The 25,083-nt window shown below is 33.6% G+C and overlaps 1 protein-coding gene across 4 annotated transcripts in view; it reads right to left on the bottom strand.

Annotated features, from left to right (window-relative positions):
- The window catches only part of VPS13C (vacuolar protein sorting 13 homolog C), a 164,793-nt gene that overhangs the window by 94,184 nt on the left and 45,526 nt on the right, over positions 1-25,083 (bottom strand). For all 4 annotated transcript variants that reach the window (XM_033107370.1, XM_033107371.1, XM_033107373.1 and 1 more), the window contains 11 exons: positions 18,893-19,022; positions 18,222-18,316; positions 13,077-13,219; positions 11,992-12,184; positions 10,638-10,752; positions 9,836-9,972; positions 8,768-8,891; positions 6,912-7,029; positions 3,669-3,798; positions 2,519-2,597; positions 1,699-1,838 (listed from right to left, as the gene is read on the bottom strand). In XM_033107370.1, the coding sequence (XP_032963261.1) occupies positions 1,699-1,838; positions 2,519-2,597; positions 3,669-3,798; positions 6,912-7,029; positions 8,768-8,891; positions 9,836-9,972; positions 10,638-10,752; positions 11,992-12,184; positions 13,077-13,219; positions 18,222-18,316; positions 18,893-19,022 (1,404 nt within the window). The remainder of the gene's footprint in view (positions 1-1,698; positions 1,839-2,518; positions 2,598-3,668; positions 3,799-6,911; positions 7,030-8,767; positions 8,892-9,835; positions 9,973-10,637; positions 10,753-11,991; positions 12,185-13,076; positions 13,220-18,221; positions 18,317-18,892; positions 19,023-25,083) is intronic.

The following is a 25,083-nucleotide window of genomic DNA, read 5'->3' as shown; positions in this document are numbered from 1 at the left end:
GAAGTAAAGAATCAAGTCATACAGGAAGTGAGTATTTCAGGGAAAGGAAACAGCAAGCACAAAGAATGTGCTTTGGTATGTATTAGAACAAAAGGCAAATGTAAGTTCTATGAGGCAAGGACTTTGCTCAGTGCTGTAGCTCCAGTATCTAAAACAATGCCTGGAACATGATGGCATTTGATAAACACTTACTGACGGAATGAATGAAATATGGCTAGTAGAGTGAACAAGGCAGAAAAGAATTGAAGATAAAGCCAAAGAAGTCACATGGTGTGATTTGTAAGCCATGTAAGGCCTTGTAGGCCATGGGAAAAACTTAGCCCTTTGCTCTGAACTAGATGGGAAGCCAGTGGAGGGTTGTGAGCTGAGCGATGACATGATCTGACTTTTACTTTAAAAGGATCACTCTGGCTACTACATGGAAAAGTGGTGGACACAGAAAGACAGTTAAGAGGCTACTAAAATAGTCCAAGCAAGAGATGATGGTTGGAAAGAGAACAAACTGACAGTTGCCAGATGTGAAGGGGATTGGGAGGCTGGATGAAAAAGTGAAGGGATTAAGAAGTACAAATTGGTAGTTAAAAAATAGGAACGGAGATGGAAAGTACAGCATAGAGAATATAATCAATAATAATGCAATAACAATGTATGATGTCAGAGGGGTACTAGACTTATCAGGAGGAATCACTTCATAAGTTATATAAATGTCTAATCACTATGCTGTACACCTAAAACTAATATAATAATAATATTGGACATGAACTGTAATTGAAAAAAATAAAAATTTTTAAAATAAATTAAGGAAGAAAAGAGGTGACGATGACTGGGACAGTGCAGTCGCAGCAGAAGGAAAAGAGCAATCATTTGAATGTATTTTGAAGTTAGAGTCGAGGGATTTTCTAATATTCTGGATGGGAGTGTGAGAGAGAAATCAAAGAAGGCTAAAGGTAGAGAGTATATCTTTCTTATATAAATACCAATAATACTTAAATTTGTATATACAATTAAAATCTGGTATTTCTGACACATTTTAGGATATGCTGGGTTATAAAGCAATCAATAAACATCTTTTTAAATATTTTGCGTTTTATTATCAAAGCAATGCATATTCATTATAAAAAATTTAGAATATGTGGGAAAACAATCAGGTAAAAATTAAAATATGTAATCCCACCACAGACATGAACACTGTCTGTCATTTATGAAAGAAAAAAGTGTTTATGTAATTTCCAAATGAAATCGTTTTTTCAAGAGAGATATATTATGAACACCTTTCCATGCCAAAGTTTCCTTTTATTATATGACTTTTAATGACTATAAAAACATCATGGAAATTTAGGTTGTTTACATTTTTCAAATTATAAACATGACAATGAATGGTATCGTGTACCTTAAAAGTAAAAAAATGATAATAATTAAAATAATCATGTCACAGAAATTTTCTAAAGAACAGAAAATCCTAATTAAGAGTCTTGAACTTTTCCAGAATAAATTAAATATACTATAGATCACTTTTATATCAGCTTTTACAAAATAACATTTCATGTACTTGGAACTGTATGTGGGGGTTGGGGGGGACCAAGGAAAATAGAGTACCACGTTTTAAATACACTTAATATTTGGGTCTAGCATGAGATAGTTTACAAAGATAGTGATAACACGAATATATTTGTTTATACACAAAATAAATATGCATACCTCTTTAACTTCGAACTTTAGGAGAAGATTAATGAGCTCCTCATTTGGGGCCTCTGCAACTTTTTTGTGTTCTGATCCTTTCGTACTTTTACCAGTCTCTACGTCTCCACTTTCAGCATCAAAATACTCATCATCAGAATCTAAAGGGAGAAGATATTCATTTGACTTGAGAGAATATCCATTGAAAGCTGCATAAAACACTCAAATTTAAATCTCTCAAAAGTAAAATTCACTTATTAGACATAATCTTCATATTCAGAATCAGAATAGTTTCAATGTTTTTCTAAGTCCATGTGACTCAACCTGACAAGTGATAAGCATAAATAAAATCAAACTGCCTTATTTTTTTTCTCCAATAGTTCTGTTTTTCACTTTAGTTAATTCATTCAATAAAACATTTAGTGGGTATTATCTATTTTGTATCAGTCTGTACCAGCCACTAAGGACACCAGAGTGACAAGGAACAGACATGATCCTTGCCCTTATGAAGCTTATATCCTAGGTCCAAGTTAAACGAGTTCAGTTGGCCAGAGCTAACGAAAAGGATCGGGTAACGATAGGGGAGAAAAGTGTAGCTTATTTAAAATCTTAAGCACTGTCATTCACAAAAATTCCTTTCAATCAAATGATCAAATGAAGAAACTTGCGCTTAAGAAAGAAAAAAAGTGGTTCACAGTCACACTGTTGGTTAGTAGCACAACTAGAACTGAAACCAGTAAATTGCAGTAACACTTCCAAAATTTGTTTATAATCTGAAAATTTTATCTCTACATACTAATATATAGGTTTGGTTTAACAAAGAACATGTTACTTTCCTTACCTGATTCCACTGTATCTAGCAACAGTGATGGCCCAAATAGGTCTTTTGTCCTGTCTGAAATAACAGGAATTGAGGATACCTAGCAAATAATACAAAAATTTTTCTTAACATACTAATCAAGCAGAATTAAATGTACATGAGACAAATTTGAAAGGGTAATAGAGGATAGAGAGAGATGGAAAACACACATATACAATACAAACTCTTCTATCAAAGTACATTATGCAATCAACTAAATAATGGTTGGTTGGAGTTTACTAATTATTAAGACTACCACCTGCAGTTATAAGGGCAGAACTATGTACAACTCTAGTAGATAAACCTATTTATCATTTTGTGTCATTTAGTTGCTATCTATTACAATATTAACTGTGTATCTTTATTACAGGTTCCTGGTATAAGCATTAGTTGGCTCTCTCAAATCTCATTTCAAAGTTAAGTCAAAATCTAACATTTATTTTAGGTTGTGAAAATCAATTCCAATTTAGTGATCTAGAACTCTTAAGTCTAACATGCATTTAAGTAAATTTTACAGTAATCATTTTATTTTGCAACATTTTAAAGATTTCTATATCTGGTTTTATTTAAAACACAGTTCATAATTTTGAAAGACAGTTTCCTTTCATTTACTATTCTTGTTGCCTTTACTCCCTAAAACTGATATTCTGCCACCACTCTGAAATAGTAGTGAAAATATGCTACAATCTTTATTTGCTCAATGCCATATGCAGTTTTGTATAGAATCAACATTAAACCCCAAAAGTATACCATGTTTCCCCCAAAATAAGACCTAACTGTATAATCAGCTCTAATGCATCTTTTGCAGCAAAAATTAATATAAGAACCAGTATTATATTGTTTATATTATGTCATATCATATCATATCATATCACATCATATCATATCATATTATAAAGACCCAGTCTTATATTATAGTGAAATAAGACCGGGTCTTCTATTAATTTTGCTCCAAAAGACACATTAGAGCTGATTGTCCAGCTAGGTCTTATTTTTGGGGAAACACGGTATCAAATAAATGAAACTGGCCCTAAAAAATATTGAAAAATTAAATAGCTCACAGAAAAGTAAAAAAGAACTCACCATAAATACAAATGTAAAGAGATTTAGCGTTTTTATTATATCCACTTACCTGTCTCTCAGGAGACGGTACAGATGATTTCTGTGGCAAGGGTATACTGCCAATCAAACATAGCATCTCTTTCATCTTCTGATCAGAAATTCTCACATGCATCAAAGGAAGCCCTCCTGATACCTTAAATCTAAAAATGCAATTCAAAGGTAAGGTTTTATGGTCCAGCTTCTTTATATTATGGGGGGGCGGGGGGGCTAAAGGAGAGTAACTGGAGAAGAGACTACATTGTGAGGTCGAAGGTACTTTGGACATGTTTTAACCTAATGACATGAATGCCTCGTTTAGTCTGTCAGGAAATGGGAAGTTCTATGTAAGCCAAGTTTCCAGACAATTTAAACACATCCTTCCTAAGCAGCCAACCCTTCTTAAGTTAACTAATTTTATGCAAATATTTTCAAACACAATTGTCTACATTTTAAAACCAAACACACTGTACATACTTTAACCTTCCTGGTATCAAAGATTTCTCATTATAAATATCAGAGTATCTTCCCCAACACTCTCTATCCTCCCACTTTGCTTTATTTCCTTTCATAGCACTTGTCAGCACTTGACATATCATATGTACACCTGTTTATTTTATGTCTCCTCTGATTAAAATATAAACTCCATGAAGACATCTGTTTTACTCACTGCTGAATCACTGTTCTGCTTTCATCAGTCGCTTACTTTTTGGCAGCTGTGTCTATTCTGCTTCTCTACTCAACCTAACTGCCTAGGTTTGTTGGTCTCAATAGCTTTGTGGCAGCTGTTTGCTGCTCATAAAGCTCTTTAAGGTTGTTGTTTATCTTTGATTTCCTAACTAAGTGCAAACAGCTCAAGCTGACAGATGCCCAACCGATAAATGAAGAATGATTTTTCTGTGTAACGCACAAACCACTAATGTTCAAAAGAGGCCAGCGGACTGTTCCTACCTCAAAAGATTGAACTTTCTGCAAAAGTACTCTGTAAGTTGAAAAGCACCATAAAAATATAAGATGCTTCTTTATTATTTCTGAAGTATTAACATAAAATTTAAAGCATTACACATAGAGGGACTGGATTAACCCTCCCACCTAAATAACTAAAAAAATGGACAAAATATATCAAACAATGATTTCAAAGACACTGGACATCAGTCAATGAAGGACAGTTGAAATATGGGAAACAAATGAGGAAACTCCTAAAAACACTCCAGCTTACTGACTGAAGAGTTTCAAAAGGTGTGGGGTACAGTAAAGCAGTATTTCAAGGAAAATTTACAGCACTAAATGCCAATATTAGAAAACCAGAAAGGTCTCAAGTTAATGGTCTCAGTTTCTAGGTCTCAGTTTCTACCTTAAGAAACTAAAAAAGTATAGCAAATGAAACCCAAAGTAAGAAAAAAAAAAAAGGCAGTTAAGACAGTTAAAAAACACGAGAGTGGTAATCAATGAAATAATAAACAGAATAGAGGAGCCGGCCCAGTGGCTCAGATAGTTGGAGCTCCGTGCTTCTAATGCCGAAGGCTGCCAGTTCGATTCTCACATGAGCTAGTGGGTGGTCAACTACAAGGTTGCCTGTTCAACTCCTCGACTCCCACAAGGGATGGTGGGCTCCGCCCCTGCAACTAAGATTGAACACAGCACCTTGAGCTGAGCTGCCGCTGAGCTCCTGGATGGCTCAGTTGGTTGGAGCGCATCCTCTCAACCACAAGGTTGCCCCTACAACAACAGCAACTGGACCTGATGCTGAGCTGCACTCTCCACAACTACGATTGAAAGGACAACAACTTGACTTGGGAAAAATCCTGGAAGTATACACTGTTCCCCAATATAGTCCTGTTCCCCTTCCCCAATAAAATCTTTAAAAAAAAAAAAAAGAATAGAGAAGATAACTGAAACCAAAAGATGATTCCTTCAGAAGATGATCAACAAAATTGATAAACGTCTAGCTAGACTAAGGAGGAAAAAGATAGAAAAGGCACAATTACTAATGTTAGGAGTGAGAGAGCATCACTACAGAATCTACATGTATTAAAAAGTAATGCAAAACTATAAACAATTTTATGACAGTAAACTCATCAACTAAGATAAGATGGACAAATTTCTTCCTTGAAGGACAAACTACCAGAGATCACTCAAAAAAAAAAGAAAAAAAAGATGATCTGCATAACCCTATATCTATTAAATAAATTGAAGTTTTAGGTTAAAAAACCCTTCCAGAAAAAAACCTCTAGGTCCAGATGGCTTCACTGGAAGAAATAATATCAATTCTACACAACTCTTCCAGAAAATTCATTCCATGAAGCCAGTAATACCAATACTATGATTACCAAAACAAGTAAATAAAAGCAGAGACCACTCTCTCTAGTAACACATAAAATTTCATAACAAAATTTACCAAACCACATCCAAATCCAACAATATTTTAAAAGAATAATATGTCACTACCAAATGAGGTTTATCCACTAATGCAAGACTGGTTTAACATCCATCTGCTAAAGATTATCAGTGAAGTACTAATACATACAACATGAGTAAATTTCAAAAGAATTATGCTAAATGAAAGAAGCCAAACAAAAGAACTGAAAATGTATGATTCTACTAATATAAAATTCTGGAAATTTTTAACAAATCTCTAGTGTCAGAAAGCAGATCAATGTTGTCCAGGGATTGAGGGGAGAGGAGTTAGCAGGTAGGAATAGGGAGGAGGGAATAAAATGGCAGGATGTTGGGGGATGATGGATGTGTTCATTATCTTGACTGTGGTGATGGTTTCACAGATATATAAATAAGTCAAAACTTATCAATTTGTACATTTTAAATAGATGTACCTTACTGAATGCCAATAATCCTTCAACAAGGCTGTTTTTAAGAAAGCAGCATAAATATTTCATCATTATCTACTTAACTTCAAAATTCAGTTTCTACTTTTCTTTCCCTTAGATTGATTATTTTCAAGATTTTTATGGTTTCATAATCAAAACAACCTCTACTCTTTTTATATGTTTTAATTAATCAATATTAAACCTTGGATTTGATCCATTCAAAAACAGGGATAACCAATTTTTACAGAATGTAAACGTCCAAAACCTTCTGAAATAGGAGAGGTGATATATAATTCAAATAAATATTTTCTTAAAAATACAGTTCTGCTATAAAATAATCATTATTTTTTCGGTCCTTCAGAAATCTAGCTTTGCTTTCTTAAAATCCAGTAACTGATACAGATACATTTCACCTTGCTTATTTTATAAAATAAAAAAAATTCATACATTACCTGGCCATTCTAATGTCTTTTTCTACCATTGCCTTGGCCAACTCAACATGAATATCCATGGGTTGCAAAATATGCATAGTTGATGGATGCTGGAATCGACATGTTTTCCAGTTTTCCTCTTTAAAAAAAAATTTTAAAATTAAATGACTAGTTTTTATTTATTAAATATTTTTAAATCACCAGATATTCTGTGGAAAACTATTCTAATTTATTAGAAAATAGTGAAACATATTCAATGAATGCCACCTTTTACTTCTTTCAGCATATAAGTTAACCTATTTTTTTTTTTAAATACATTCTGATAGGATTCAAAGGCTGTGATATAAAAGTAGTTCAAAATACTTATTTGGAGAATGTTTATATAACATCTTGCATTTTAAAGAAAACAGGAAAAAACTCAGGAATTTATTGCCTTGATTACAGAATTAGAGATCAGGGTGGGTTGTTGCAGTCAAAAAAAAAAGGGGGCGGTGGGGAGAGGCAACCGGATGGCTCAGTTGTTTAGAGCCCAAGCTCTTTAACAATAGTGTTGCCGGTTCGATTCCCACATGAGCCAGTGAGCTGCATCCTCCACAACTAGATTGAAGACAACAAGCTGCCTCTGAGCTGCTGGTGGGCGGCGGGATGGCTCAGTTGATTAGAGTGTGAGCTCTTAAAAATAAGGTTGCTGGTTCAATTCCAGCATGGGATGGTGGGCTGCGTCCCCTTCAACTAAGATTGAAAACCACGACTGGACTTGGAGCTAAGCTGTGCCTTCCACAAGTAGATTGAACAACAAGGACTTGACTTGGAGCTCATGGGTCCTGGAAAAGTACACTGTTCCCCAATATTCCCCAATTAAAAAAAAAGGGAAAAATATAACATAGATAAAAGAGGTTTCTCAGGTTCCTAAGTGCACACAATTAGTTCAGCATACAATTCGAAAGCAAAAATGAATTTTATAAACCAAGATTTTATGACAAAAAACGTGTTAATAATTACTTTCCTTCAAATAAGAAGGTCCCAAAACAGACTTTTCAATGACTAACAGAACCACACAGATTTAACTTACGGAAATGACTAAACATCTTTTATCACTTATAATTCAAGCAATTATTATTAAGTGCATACAAAAGAAAAGCCAATCTTAATGGTCTGTGTAGGTACTTCCCTTTAAGGAATTAATAGGTTCCATATATGCAATCTAAGTAGAGCATTATATATTTACATTTTAATAAATCTCATCACTCCTGCTAGAGCATACACTCTATACACAGAGATTATGTCTTTTCCTCCAATGACTCACTACAAAGTGATATACTCAAGAATACTTATCAAATACTGCTTTTAAAAACTAAAGAAGTATAAAGAGCGAGCAATGTTTACTTAAGCAGTAGAAAACACGAAAGCTTTTGGAAAATAATTAAATTAACTACCTTTAAGATTTTAGGACTATATCCATACTTCTCAGATATCTACAAAAGTAGAAGATGTAATACCTACTGAAATAAAGACAAGGCTAATATAGCAAAACATTTAAAATTAAAGGTAGCAAAGGAAAGCAACACTGGGACAGAGGAATTGAATCCAATTGCAACTTCTATTTTGTGTTCTGGGCAGTTTCACAATCACATTACAAAAAATTAGGCAATCACTGGACTTAGATTAAAATGGTGCTATGTACCCTAATATGAATAAACAAATTTTTAATCTCTATGTGTAACTGTGACAAGGATTTGCAGTGATGGGCTCGTTTGATTTTCTTAAGTGACCAACAGGATACACGTTCAAAATGTCATCAGCGTCGATACACGTGCACACGCACGCAAAGCTACTCAACCTAATTTCAAGATCCTAAAAACTGACCGACATATTACCTGCTCTTGCAAAGAGTAGTTGCACACTTTTTATTTCAACATCAAACTTATCATATGCCTTATCCATTATTTCCTCCAAAGAAGAATTATTAGTCTTCTGTAATCCTTGATCTTTACTGTTAAGCTATAATGGAGAAAAAAACTTCAATTTTTTTTAACAGAAAAGAACATACATCAACATACTTTAGTTGCATTTTCTTAAAACCTAAGCAAAATGAAAGCACGATCATTAATGAATTCACACTTTGCTCAACTTTCTGATATTTGCCAATATTTTATTAGGAACGTAAAATTGCAGCATACATCTCTGTTATGTTTGCGTGATATGTTGCTCGCACATCTGCATTAACTAGGAGAGCAGTTACATAGCCGTCTGTCTCAAATAACCTGTCTAGACATGCAATTCTTCCGGACTCGCAGCAGTTAGCAGCACTTATGGCTCAGCTGCCCTACTACCTATCCTAAACTCCTAAACTCATGAAGCAGCAGGTTTTATTCCTCCTGCTCCCCGCTACATCACTAGAATAATTAGTCCATTATAATTCATCTCCACTCTCTACTTCCTTTTTCCTCTTCTCAAAAAAGCAAAGATCGATTCAGGACTATATTTTTGGAAATCTTTACTTTTTCTCAGAACCTTGGATTTCTACGAGGTTCAACACCCCAAACCTTAGAGTTCTCTAATTCTACTCAGTTGCTAACAGTGGTTTAACAAACATATATTCATTTCCTGTTGTCAAAATATGTAAATTAACAAATAACACTGTGTAATTAAATTCTGGAAACCTATGAGTGCTTGTAAACTAGAAGTGCTTCTCTCCAATTAGGAAAAAACAGCAGTAATCCAGTCCACAACATCAAATCATCCACCATTATAAAATATTTTAGGGCTTTTTTGTTTTTTTAATAGCCAAAAATATATATATAAAATACTCAATCTAAGCTAGGCTTGACAAAATGCTAAGAAATAAGTCTAGGTTTAAGTGAATTTTGAGGGGAAAGAGTAAACTACACATAGCTAGCTCCAAGCTGAGTGAAAAAGGGCAGACAGAAATGATATATACCTACCTGAAATGTACCAAAATCCAAAATAAGAAGATCTGACTTTTTGTGATGGAAACCTGTCTGTGGGACTATTAGATAAGAAGGTTGTAGATTTATCTTTAAATCAAGGACTTTTCGAGTTTCAATAATATGTGTAAGTCCTAAAGGAAGAAAATGAAAGATCACAGGGTCAAGTTGAAATATGTACTCACATTATTAACACAAGAATAACAATATCACTTAAAAGGTATTATAGAGGAACATTAGCTCTTCTTACAGATTACTTTTTCAATTCAGTATGTAAAGTGAAATTGCATATGGTCAATGAGCAACAATCAATCATATCACTGCACAGTACACTAAACCCAACATAGCTAGTACTTTATCTAGAGATAGAATAATTTGTTATTTCTTTAGTTAAGCAACCAGATAAAGAAGGTGGCTTCAGTTCAGAGGCCATGTTGTACAAAAGTATATATCTTATCTTCTGTATCACACAGTATGGCGAACAGTTTAAGAACTGAGACAGAGGAATGTTTTCCATCTCAAGCTCACTCTGAGTTACAAGTTCTTAAAAGTAAGCGCAGACAGAATCATGAGTGCCCCTTGTTATTTTCTTTCTCATCTAACCTAGTAGATATATTTGACTTTGCTTAAGCCATGTACGTGCAATGCAACTCTATTGTATAATATGGCCTGAATTTAAAACAAAAACAAAAAAACAAAAACCCAGCAACCTATAGTATTTTAAATACAGTATTTACGTTAGAATAGACAAAATTTTGAGAATTCGGTTGATGCTTATGCAGACAGGCCAATTCTTTACCTGTTGCTGTTCTCTCTTTAATTTCCTCCAGCTTCATCAATGTAGCTGATGTTATTTGCTCAAGATCTAATCCCTTATTTGATTGAAAAAATTCAACCACTGCATTAATGGTTTTCTGTAAAATAATTCAAAATACAAGCAAGTTATATACAGCGCTTTCTATTTTATAAATTTTAAACTTTCAGTTTAATTCTAAACAACTGGGCTTTGAACTAAGAGGTACCTCCAAAGATATTCTACCCTGCTGCATCTCCCTCTAGAGTGAGAGAGGATCTGAAAAAAGAATCAGCCCAAACAAGCTCACTGGAGAGGCAACAAATGTGTGCTTATCGTTAGAGTAACCTTAAGTATGTTCTATGGTGTCATGTTGAGGTAGCAATGGATATTACTTCTAATTTTAACCCAATAAGACAGAAGGTGAGTGCAACTCCACTTCTTTATACTGAAATAGAATTCCCCTGCACTTTGAAGTTTAGAGAGGAAATAAGAAAGTTGTAGAGTCCTTACTTATAACCAAAACTTAAACTTAAAAAATCAGACATTTTGCAAGATGAGTTCTAGAGACAGGACGTACAACAATGTGTATGTTCTTAACACTACTGAACTATACACTTAAAAATATCTAAGATGGTAAATTACATGTATGTTACTACAATTTTAAAAATGTTTTTAAATCTGAGAACACAATGAGTTCTGAAGTTTTTATATAATGCCTTCCACCAACACCATGAATCCATTTATAAACTGTAAAGTAAAAATAAGTCAGAGATCACAACAGGATGGAGCCAACCTACAAGTGATGCAATGAGTGAACCATGCCCATTCTCCGGGCTAGCTTGAGTTGAGGTAAGAGTCTGAATAACAGATGAAGCTATAGATACAGAATTTAAACCATCATTTTGAATAATACCTAAACGCTGATGTTTTTTTCTCACATGAACAATATTTAAAATTCTTTCAATTACTTCTAAAGCTCTTTGAATTGGATCTAAACATTAAAGAAAAAGGAAGAATAAGCAAATATAAACTGCAGTAGAAGTAAGTGTGTAATAACTGGGAGTAGTTGGCACAATAAACACAGAATTTTTTTAACAGTGTATCAGCTTTTTTTTTAATTTGACGTAAGCATAAATAAATATTGCTTACAGATTTTTACAGTAGAAAAAAATCTGTAGTACATAAAAATATCAAAATTAATTGCTAAACATGTACTGCTTTTAAAACAAGAAATTTATGGTAGTAAACTTAGCTGCTAAGTATATATTAAATAAATATGAAAGAGAAAAAATAAGAAGACCATATGTCAGACGTATAAGATGGGTTTAATAAAGATTCACTTTTTCTTTGCACTTACAGCATCATAGATGACCTCCACAGGCTGAGACTGAATGACCAGAGTCTGGTCAGCAGGACTATTCTCTGGATTGGTTTGAAATTCAATCTTAAGCAAGGATGATGCAGTATCACCAATTGAAGCTACAAGTGATGGTATAGTATCCTGTTGTCTCAGACCTGTTATATACCAATGTTCTAATTTTGCTTCAACCCTACAATCCAGTAAGAAAAAAAGAAATGATATAAATAAGATGTTTTGTAATGGAATGATTTAAAATACAAATTTTCCTTAACCAAAAACAAAACAAACAAACAAAAAAAAAACACTCCACTGAGATCCAGGACCATGCTCATTACCCAGAGTTGAAGCCCAAACTCCTTAGCGTACCATTCAATTACCTACATAGCCCAGGGTTTTTCTGTTTGTCCTTTTTTTGGTTTGGTGTTTGTTCTCCTCATCCACATGAAAAACCAACTTTAGCCAATTCCAGAACACTGCAAAAGTTCTGATGACTAAGGCATGAATGCATGCAACAGTAAACTCATGGAACTCACATCCCTATTTCACGTCACCCCGAACACTCTCCTGCCTCATCCCTGCTTCTCCTAGTCCTTTCTGTTCAGCTAGCCGAAGCCCCAATTATCCCAGATCAAGTTTTTCTCTTCCACAACTGAGCTTGGGCAGCATTAACTTCAAGTATTTAATTTTACAGCACCTTCTCACTTACGAGCTTTCTAATATGTTATACAGTCTTAAATTATTAACTTTTTGAGTATCTCCTCTTATCAACTACAACATAAACTTCTTAAAAAAGAAACTTATTGTTCCTACAGTCTTCATAGTATCAAATCTATAAATTAAATAGTATCCAATAAATATTTATAAAGTAAAGAAGAAAGGGTAGAACTAATGATGAGCTCCTCATATTACTCCATAACAAAACAAACTAAAATATAAAACGACTACCTTGACACATATACACAAAAATAAACTACATAAAAACTACTATTAACCAGCTTTTTTTAATGCTAAATAACATTATATTTTGGGGGCCTAAAGTCATTCAAAGAGATGAAAATTGAAATAAGTTTTTTAAAACTTACTTAAGTGCTTGTGCTCCTGGTCGCTGAGATACTTGGGTACCCAAGCCAATTATCTGAATTTTCAGTATTTCCGGAATATTTTTGTTTTCTCTTATTGTAACAGAGGTGCTTACTAACTTCAGTGTCATTATATGAGCAACATACTAAACAAAAGAATGAATGAAAATTGTTAGAGTTGAAGTAATTATTACTTTCTTTACTAATTGTTTATTTAAATTTGTTGAATTATAGTGATTAAAAAATATGGTAGGTTTTGTATCAATATGCTCACTGTAAAAAGAATTAGGAAATTCAATACAAAATTGCTTGCTCAAATAGGACATTTACAAAATCTAAAATTAAATTTCTCTTAGGTTTAATAGTAATAAAAATGAAACTTGATAAAAATATTTTGTGGCATAAAGATTTAATTCAGCAGCTTTTTTTTTCAGCAAACTAATTCAGACCAATCCTCAGGCTCGAAAACTGGACAAAATATGACGAACATTTGCTTGGTGACTTTGGAGAGTTAACAAGACACTAAGAAAAGAAATCCTGACTCAAAAATTGATAGGTTAAGGTTAGAGGTAGAAGAGAGAACCAGGGAGCTGATTATCCCAAACCACACAGGAAGACAGCAAGAGAGGAAGCAAGGAACAAAGTATCTACAAAACAGCTAGAAAACAATCAATAAAATGGCAATAGTAAGTCCTTACCTATCAACAATTACTTTAAATGTAAATGGATTCAATTCTCCAATCAAAAGACAAAGAATGGCAGAATGGATTTAAAAAAAGATAAGATACAGTGATATGCTGCCCACAAGAGACTCACTTTAGCTTTAAGGCTACACACAGAGTGAAAGGCTGGGAAAATATATTTCGAACAAACAGTAAGAAAAACAATAAATAAAAATAACAGGGGTCGTATACTTATATCAGAAAATATACTTTAAATTACAAATGGTACAAAGAGATAAATAAGGTCATTATATAATGATAAAGGGGTCAAACTGTCAAGAAGATGTAACAAATACTTATGCACCCATTGGAGCACCTAAATATATAATAATTGAACTAAAAGAGATATAAACAGCAATGTAATATTAGTTGGTGACTTGAATAGCCCGCTGTCAACAACAGATAGATCATTCCGACAGAGAATCAGTAAGGAAAAAATGGATTTGAACAATGCTATAGGCCAAAGGGACATAAGGGACATACAAAGAACATTCCACCCAACTGCAGCAGAGTAAACATTTTTCTCAAGCCCACATGGAACACTGTTTAGAAAATGTCATATATTAGGCCATGAAACAAGTCTCAAAAAATTCAAGAAGATACAAATTATATTGAGCATATTTTCCAACCACAGTGGAATGAAACTAGAACTCAACAGCAGAAAATCTACAAAATTCACTAATACCTGGAAATTAAACAACACACTCCCCAACCACCAATGAATCAAAGAAGAAATCAAAAGAGGAAAAATAAAGAAAAATGAAAATAAAACTACAACATACCAAAATGTATCAGATAGATCAAAAGCAGTTCTAAGAGGGAAGTTTATAGTAATAAATGCCTGCATCAAGAAAAAGAAAGATCACAAACAAACAACCTAACTTTAGTTCTAGTTCAAGGAACTAGAAAAAGAGAACAAACTAAGCCCAAAGTTAGAAGAAAAAAAAGAAAAGAATAAAGATTAGAACAGAAATAAATAAAATGGAGAATACGAAAACAACAGAAAAAAATTAACAAGAGTTGGAACTTTGAAAAGATAAACAAAATTGGCAAACCTTTAGCTAGACTAACCAAGAAAAACAGAGAAAAACACACAAAAATAAAATTTAAAAATGAAAGAGGAGACATTACAACTGATACCACAAGGGACTACTATGAACACCTATCCACCAACAATTTTGACAATCTAGAAAAAAATGGATAAATTCCCAAAAACATACACTCTACCAAGACTGAATCATGAAGAAACAGAAAACCTGAGCAGACCAGTAATGACTAAGGAGATTCAATGAGTAATCAAAAACTTCACAACAAAGAAAAGCCCATGACCAGATGCATTCACTGATGAATTCTACCAAACATTTAAAGAAGAAGTTATCCCAATCCTCCACACTCTTTACAAAAGTTGAATTGAGGGAACACTCCCAAACTCATTTTACAAGACCAGCATTAACCTGATACCAAAGCCAGAAAAGGACACTACCAGAAATGAAAACTACAGGCCAATATCACTGATGAATGTAAATGCAAAAATTCTCAGCAAAATACTAGCAAACCAAATTCAGCAGCACATTAAAAGGATCATATACCATCATTAAGTGGGATTCATCTCTGGGATGCAACGATGGCTCAGTATATACAAATTAACAAATGTGATACATCACATGAATAGAATGAAAGATAAAAATTACATGATCATCTCAATATACACAGAAAAACATTTGACAAAATACAACATCCACTCATGATAAAAACTCTCTCAACAAATTGAGTATACAAAGAATGTACCTCAAAATAGTAACTGCCATATCTGACAAGCTCACAGTTAACATCATACTCAATGGTGAAACATTGAAAGCTTTTCCTCTAAGATCAGGAACAAGACAAGGGTGCCCACTCTCACAACTTCTATTCAACATAACATTGGAAGTTCTAGCCAGAGCAATGAGGCAAGAAAAAGAAAGAAAAGGCATCCAAATCAGAAAGAAACAAGTAAAAATGTCTCTGCTTGCAGATGATCTGATCTTAATATGAAGAAAATACGAGACTCCAAAAATAAGTTACAACTAATAAACAATTCAGTAAAGATAAGGATACAAATCAATATACAAAAATCAGTTGTGTATATATTAAAAATGAATTTTCTGAAAAAGAAATAAAGAAAATCACATTTACAATAGCATCAAAAATAACACTTAGGAACAAATCTAATGAAGGATGTGAAAACTATAAGACACTCATGAAAAAAACTGAAGACAAAAATAAACGGAAAGCTATCCTGTGTTCATGGCTTGAAAGAATATTGTTAAAATGTACATACTACCCAAAGTAATCTATAGATTCAATGCAATCCCTATGAAGATTCCAATGGAATTTTTTATGGAAATAGAAGAAGCAATCCTAAAATTTGTATGGAACCACAAAAGACCCCAAACAGCCAAACCAATCTTAAGAAAGAAGAACAAAGCTGGAGACATCACACTTCCTGATTTGAAACTATATTACAAACCTTTGGTAATCAAAACAATATGGTCCTGGAATAAAAACAGACACACAGACCAATGAAACAGAATCAAAAGCCCAGAAATAAACCCATGCATATACAGTGAACTAATATTTGACAAGGGAGACAAGAATACTCAATGGAGAAAAGACAGGCTCTTCAATATATAGTACTAGAAAAACTAGATATTCACATGCAAAAGAATGAAACTAGACCCTTAGCTTAAACCACTCATAAAAATTAACTTGAAATGGATAAAAAACTTAAATGAAAGGCCTGTAACCATAAAACTCCTAGAAGAACACATAGGGAAAGCTCCTTGACATTGGTCTTGGCAATGATTTTATGTATACGACACTGAAGGGGTAAGTAACAAAAGCCAAAATAAACAGATGGGACTACATCAAACTAAAAAGCTTCTGCATAGGAAAAAAGAAGGGTCAAAATAAAAAGGAAACCTACAGAATGGGAGAATATATCTGCAAACCACATATATGATAAGGTGTTAATATACAAAATATATAAGAAACTCATATAACTCAATAGCAAAAAAAAATTCAATTAAAAATAAGCAAAGGACCTAAATCGACATTTTTCCAGAGGATATTTAAATGGCCAATAGATACATGAAAAAATGCTCAACATCACTAATCATGAAGGAAATACAAATCAAAACCACAATGAGATCTCATCTCACACCTGTTAGAATAACTATTATCAAAAAGACAATAAATAACAAGGCAGAATATGGAGAAAAGGGAACCCTTGTACACTGTTGGTACGAATGTCAACTGGTACAGTCACTGTAGAAGACAATATAGATGTTCCTCAGAAAGATAAAAAATAGAACTCCCATATGATCCAGCAATTCCACTTCTGGGTATAGCATATCTGAAAGAAACAAAATCACTATCCCAAAGAGGTATGTGTACCCCCATGTTCACTGCAGCACAATTCACAATAGCCAAGACATGGAAACAACCTAAGAGTCCTTGACAGATGAACAGATAAAGAAAATGTGGTGAGATATCCACAATGACATACTAAGCCTTAAAAAAGAAGGAAATCCTGCCATTTGCAACAACATGGATGAAATTTGAGGTCATTATGGTAAGTGGAAATAGTCAGACTGAGAAAGGAAACCTACAGAATCAGAGAACATATCTGCAAAATACTGTATAATCTTACTCATATGTACAATCTAAAAAGACCAGATTCATAGAAACAGAGAACAGACTGGTGGAAAACTATGTAGCAGAATCTATTAAAATTAAATATACTCATACACTATGACACAGCAATTCCACTCCTTACAATATACTTAGCAGAATATATTACATATGCCCACTAAAAGACATTTACACAAAGTTAACAGCAGTACAACAACCAAGAAATAGAAACAACACAAATGCCCATCAACAAAAGTATGAATAAATAAGTTGTGGTATTTTCAAATAAAAATACCTACACAACAATGAAAATGGGCAAAATACATGTAGTGAAAGAACACGGATGGATCTCACAACTATGCCGTATCTATAACAAGATCTATATCCTAACCTTGAAGTGATTACATAGCTATTCCCTTGAGATAAATCAAAAGAGTAATACATTTTGGTTTTCTTCATTCTTTTACATGAGTTACATTTCACAATAAAAAAATCTTTTTTAAATACAAAAAAATTAAGATTCAATTTAACTTTATAAGTATTTTTATCAGGTTATTCTTCCATTCACTAAAGCAAGTAAATCTAAGGTTGGAGAGAGTTTTAATTGGAAAGGTCTGATTAAAACATGTAACAAATAGTAAAACAGAAACAAAACCATCTTTTATTAGTTACTTTAACAATAACCTGTTTAACCCAATTCAATATAATACAGTAAAATGAAACAAAATACCTCTCAGACCACCTAAATAATTACCTGCTTGGGTAAAGTTAGGTTGTGGGTGCTCTCACTATAACCAATAGCTGTGAAGAGCTTATCTTTTTCATCTGGAGTCATAAGGTCATCAATAGCTACAAAGAAAAGACAGTATTTTAAGAAATCAATTGCTTTAATTTTACAGATACGATAAAAAAAAAATCAAACCAAACTAACGTGTGTCTTAAAATCAACAGACACAAATGCTAAAGTAAAGAAGCCAGGTAATGTCCTCTAATATACTACTTTGACCTATTAAAACAAACATCATGTATTTGCTTTAGGTCAGGAAAACGCAGAGACACCAATAAGGGAATTCAGGTCTCATATAAAGATTTTAGAATTCCCTAAATATTTTAAGAATTAAGTGACACTTCTAATTAAATATTCATGTTAAAAATAACAATAAGAATACAATAAATATGGCAATTTCTGAATTTCAACTTTTTAACTTTCACACACGCGATTTTTCTCAAAAAAAAAAAAATCCAAGGTTTGTTTTAATTTCATAAACAGAAATGTGGCAGCCTGATGTATTTACTTATATGTTTACTACACTTGGCTACTTTTATTTCAAAACTATTATGAAACAAAATTCAACTAACTGGCTAAAATGTAGTTTACAAAGTTTTTTCTTATGATTGTACAATAAATTACGACTTGGAACTTACTTTCAGGAATCAAACATTCTTCATCTTTTTTTTTACATTCCTTCTTACCCCAAAACCCACTAAACCAGCCTCCACGTTTCTCGCCTGTGTCAGTAGACTTTTTCCTTAATTTTTGCCCAGACCGAATCACCTAAAAAATCAAAATCAAAATATTTAATTCAATAGTAAATTCCCTCTTCATTTTTAGGTGTAGCCAGGTAAGAATAATGGTTAACTTTTTTTTAACACTACATTAGGTTGAAAACAGTCAAGAAAGCCAGCTCCTTCTGAAATGAAGCTCAACGTGATGTGGTTAATGTAGTCTCAGTATTAATTTACTTTCCACACCTACTAACAGCATTTTGCTGCATTTTGTCAGGAATATAGTTAAGGGTTCAGGAGAAATTCTTAGCCACACACATTTAGAGTCCATTTCAGAGTTAGGTACAATATCATTAATTTAAATGCTGCTGTGTTCATCTTTACCCGTCAGATACTTTTTAAATGGAATTAATCCCATTGTGTCCTATAATTATATTATATTATGTAAGACCGGTCTTATAGTAAAACAAGACCGGGTATTAAATTATAGTATATCATATCGTATCGTATCATATAATATTATATTCAGACTGGGTCTTATTATTAAAATAATTATTAATTATTAATTAATGTAAGACCGGGTCTTTTTTTGCTCCAAAAGACGCATTAGAGCTGATTGTCTGGCTAGATCTTATTTTCGGGGAAACACGGTACAGATATACTGTGTTTCCCCGAAAATAAGACCTAACTGGAAAAGAAGCCTTCGCATGATTTTTCAGGATGACGTCCCCTGAACATAAGCCCTAATGTGTATTGGAGCAAAAATTAATATAAGACCCGGTCTTATTTTCAAGGAAACACGGTAGTTCAACAGTAGATATGAATCTTTAGGATAAAGATAACATGCAACCTCCGAAAAGGGTTCTACCTTTCAAAAACTAGTGATGAAAAAGCACTGTTACACCATTGGTAATCGAGGAGACTACGTAGTGCTTGAGAATGTAAAGACTAAGTACGAAGAAAACGTAAAATGTTTGTTCCGGGCCAGAGATGAATAAATACATTCAAGCCCTGTTTGAAACTGCAAACTAGAAGTGACTGACAACTCAGCCATTGTGGATACCATAGTTCAGTGGGATTCAACCCTCGGCGGCACTTAAGAATCATCAGGAAGTTTAAAAACAAAAATTAAATCAAATCTTGAGTGAGTAAACTCCAGGCACCAGTATATTTTTAAATTCCCCAGGTGATTATAACGTGCAGCCAGGATCAGAACTACTGAGATGAGTACACAAGCGTTTCCTCAACAGCAGCAGAGGTCGCCAAACAGGGAGTTCAACTGCCTCAACAATTGCACAAGTAGATGAAACTAAGCTGTTTTGGAAAAGACGCACAATTAAATGTACATCATATGGTCTTGTAAGCTTTGAAGAGCTTACTAACAATTATTTTAGGGAAAATGAAAACAGAGACTGAAAGGTCAAACCTTTCGTAGATACTGGACTTAACAGATAAATTTATGAATAGTTCTTTATAAATCTAAATACAGGAAGAGCTGTATGGTATTTGAGTACTTTATTATAATCTTTTTAACTAAACTATGTGAAAAGGGCCAGCACTAAATTTTTAAAAATCGTTACCATCTTTTTTATCACCTATAAAAATTTTACTTTGTGATAATATATATACATATTATATGTGATCTACATATATATACTTTTAAAGTTTAAGGAAAAACATTTTTATTTTGAAAAATAAAATAATTTAATCATTAAGGATTCAAAAAATGTTAATAAGAGACATGATAATGTAGTGACCAACTCCAATATTCAACTTTCTTCCTCCCAAATCTCTACTTAAATCTCTAAAACTAACTTTTAAAAAAGATAAAGCCACTATCAGCACTTAAATCCTGTTAAAAGGTGTGATTAGCATGTCACTAATTTCAAGGAAATTCAAAGTAAAGTGGAAAACTTGGAAAGACAATAAAGACAAAAGATAGAAATAAAATAATTAGCACACAAAAATACTAATTTCAAACAGTGATCAAGGCTATAAAGAAAATGAAGTAAAAAAAAATTGAAAAAACTTTCCACTATGTTGACAATTATCACTTAAAAATACATTTTAAAATGAGAGCTGACACAGAACTATAGAACTATACACACACATCACACCAAGTTTAATTCTTGGTTGCAGTATTACATTATAATTATGTCAGATGTAACCACTGAAGGAAACTGAGTGAAGGGTACACAAAACCTCCACGAACTATATTTGCAATTTCCTGTAACTCTATAATTAATTCAAACTAACATATATATATATATATATATATATATATATAAAACATGTGTGTGTGTATATATATATATATATATATATATATATCTCTACCGTGTTTTCCCGAAAATAAGGCCTAGCCAGACAATCAGCTCTTATGCGTCTTTCGGAGCAAAAATTAACCTAAGACCCGGTCTTATTTTACTATAAGACCCGGTCTTACTTTGCTATAATACCCAGTCTTATACAATATAAGATCGGGTCTTATATTAATTTGTGCTCCAAAAGACGCATTAGAGCTGATTATCCAGCTAGGTCTTATTTTCAGAGAAACACGGTAACAAAAAATAAATTTTAAAATATATATAAAACCTAACACGAAGGAGATACAGAACTTTCCCTTTTTCCCACGTACCTCTCTGTTGCCTGGTTTCCTTCCCTGTCCCAGAGTCCTTCCCTGTCCCAGAGTCAATGGTAAATACCTTCAGCCAATCCTCTGCCTATATTTTAAACTCTCTGGCCCTGTGGATTTTCCATTATAATGAAAAAACATCAGTCTTGAATGAATAGAACAGCTTTCTCTTCATCTACACCCACTGTTCTTTGTTCACAGAATCCAATAATTAATCGCTTTTTTCAATTTTTAAGCAACTGATAACTGGTATTATATTTTAAAACCCAATTAAACTGAAGCAAATTTAAGGAGGGCTGAAAATTATCTGTTTCTTCCAGAAAATCATTCCTCTAATTCATAGGAACACTCCACAGCACTAGCCAATACCTTTTAAAATAATCATATGCTCTGACCCAACAATTGCACCATGGGGAATTTGTTCTTAGGAAATAGAGATGTTTGAGAAAATGTATATTCATTGCAGTGCCACTTATAATTAAATATAACCAATGGGAAATAGTGAAGCAAATTCTGGCATATGCAGCAAATGGAATAATATTCAGCTATTTAAAATTATGTTGGGTAAATGATTCTAAGGAACACTGTAATGAATGTAATATAGAACACTATAACACATTTTTTTTAAAAGAAAGAAAAGCAAGTTATAAAGCCTTTTCTTGACTCCAAACTCCCCACCAGTTACCACTCCATTTATCTTTTCTTCCCTTAGAGTATAGTATCATACTTAGAGTATAATATCATACACTCACTGACTCCAATTCCTAGTCTTCTACTCTCTCTCATTCCTGTCAAGTTTCTGACTCACACTATTCTATAAAAATTGTTCTCTAAATGACTTCTTTATTGCCAAATCCAATGATGAACTTTCAGTTTCCTCATGGCATAACCCACTCTTCATGATGATTACAACTAAAAGTTTTGGACAAAATATACAAAAACATCTACCAGACTCTGAAAAGTAAGCAAAGCAGCAGATAATGGAGGGAGTCAAAACTTGGAGAAGTGACCTTCACAAGAGTGAGTTTCCCATTTTTCTCCCCCATGTGGTAGCCTACCCAGTAACTTCTCCCTCCTGATTCTCTTGTCCTTGAGTAGTTCCCCTCTTGTTTCTAACCAGTAGAATATGGCAAAGGTGATGACATGTACAAGATTATGTGCATAAAATTGTAGACGTCTTGCTAGAGTTTCTCTCTCCCTCTGAAGAAGCAAGCTGCCCTGTGATGGGCTGTATGTGTTGTGAGGCCCATCTGGCAAGGAACTGAAGTGATATTTATGAGCTGAGGGCAGCTTCTAACCAAAAGTTGGCAAGACACTGAAGTCCTCCATCCCACAGCCACAAAGAACTAAATTCTGCCAGCAAAGCAGATCCTTCATCGGTTATGCCACATAAGACCACAGTCCCAGCCAGATTGCAGTAGTTTGAGACCTTAAGCAGAGGACTTGGGTAAGCCACACCTAGACTCTTGACCCACAGAAACTTTGAAATAATAAATATGTGTTGTTTTAAGCCACTAAGTTTGTCATGCAGCCAAAGAAAACTACTTCGCATGGCTCTGCCCTGAAGGAGGCCTTAATCATGGAGCAGTACAGAGGCCCAGGCAGTTAGACCTGAGAGAAACTCTACAGGCCGGCCCTGGAACGAGAAAGGGCAGCAAAACAGACCCAAACCAACATACGAATGGTTGGAAGAACTGAATTAGATTTGAACCATTATCCACAGAAGGCAAAACACAACTTAAGATCAGAACCTAACCAGGTCATGTGCAAAGACAAAATATCAACATTTTCCAGAGGATAACAGGAACTAACGACTATACAATATAATATGCATAATGTCCAGGATACAATCCAAAATTACTTGATGTGTGAAAAAAAGGCAGGAAAATATAACCAATTCTCAAAGGAAAAGATTCTCAACAGACGTCAAAAATCAGATAACCTACATGTTGAAACTATCAGGAAGACACCGTAACCTATGTTACATGAGATAAAGGAAAATATACTTAAAGTTACTAAAATGATCAGAATTTTCAGCAGAGAAATGGAAACTATAAAAAGGAATTCAACAGGAATTTTACACCTGAAAAACACAATATCTGAAATTAAAAACTCCTAGTATGGGCTCAATAGTAAAGTGGAAATGATAGAGGAAAAGAGTAAACTTGAAGAAAAATCAATAGAAATTATCCAATCTGAAACAGAGAAAAATTATTGATTAAAAAATAAAATGAACAGGGACATGTGGTATAGTATCAAAAATTCATATATACATGTACATATATATGTATATATGCACATATTTATGTGTGTGTGTATATATATGTATGTGTGTATATACATATGTATGTACATATGAGATAGGACAATTAAGTTCGAGAACTTGTTGCAATGATGTTGCTAACCTTTTCTCATGTCAGAAGGATTACTCATTATGAATTTGTACCAACTGGACAGTTAACCAAGTTTACTATTCGGAAGTGCTGAAAAGACTGCGTGAAAAAGTTAGACGACCTGAACTTTTCGCCAACAATTCATGGTTCTTGCATCACGACAATGCACCAGCTCACACGGCACTGTCTGTGAGGGAGTTTTTAGCCAGTAAACAAATAACTGTATTGGAACACCCTCCGTACTCACTTCATCTGGACCCCAATGACTTCTGGAGTACTTCGAAGGTGACCATAGTGATATTCAGAAATGAGGCATGTAGCCCTTTTTCTAGGATGAGTTCACGAACTTAATTGTCTGACATTGCACGTGTCTGTACACGTGCATGTACACACACACACAGTGCAAAAAAAATGTATACACATTTTAAGAAAGAAAAAACCTGTATTAATTGTAATGCTCAATATATATTTACTGATAACAAAAATGAATACAAGTCACGATTGACTTCTGCAATTACAAGAGGTGCTCAAGGCACTTACCACCAGTGTTCAGACACTTCTGATTACAGCGAACTACTACTTGAGTATAGATAACAGCTCTTAAAATGTATATACATTTGTTTGGCACCCCCAGTATATATGATTGGAGCCACGAATGAGAGAAAAAAGAAATTGGAAACAAAAAAAATCATGTGAAGAAATAATGGCTAAAACAACTCATATTTGGGAAATCTAATGGTCAATTCTCAGTCCTCAGCTCATTTGGCCTATCAGACGCATCTGTCACAGTTGATCACTCGCTCTTTCTTGAAATTCTTTCTTTACTTGGCTTGAGGATATTACATTCATAAAAGCTCCCCACCTATATCAACTCATGTTTTGAGTTGGTCACTTTTGCTGGTTCTCATCTCTAACCTGTAAACAATAGCATGCTTTGGGTCTTTGGAATCCTCTTCTCTAGCTACTCTAACTTCTTCGGGGGTTTCATCCAATGGCTTTAAATGCCATCTACGTGCTGACCCCTCCTAAACGTATACATCACAGACTTCTCTTCCACGGTCCACATTCATGTATTCAATTGC

The sequence above is a fragment of the Rhinolophus ferrumequinum genome, chromosome 6 (assembly GCF_004115265.2).
Source record: "Rhinolophus ferrumequinum isolate MPI-CBG mRhiFer1 chromosome 6, mRhiFer1_v1.p, whole genome shotgun sequence".
Lineage (NCBI taxonomy): Eukaryota > Metazoa > Chordata > Mammalia > Chiroptera > Rhinolophidae > Rhinolophus > Rhinolophus ferrumequinum.
The sequence above is the reverse complement of the archived record's forward strand: the minus strand, read 5'-3'. Positions and strand labels throughout refer to the sequence as shown.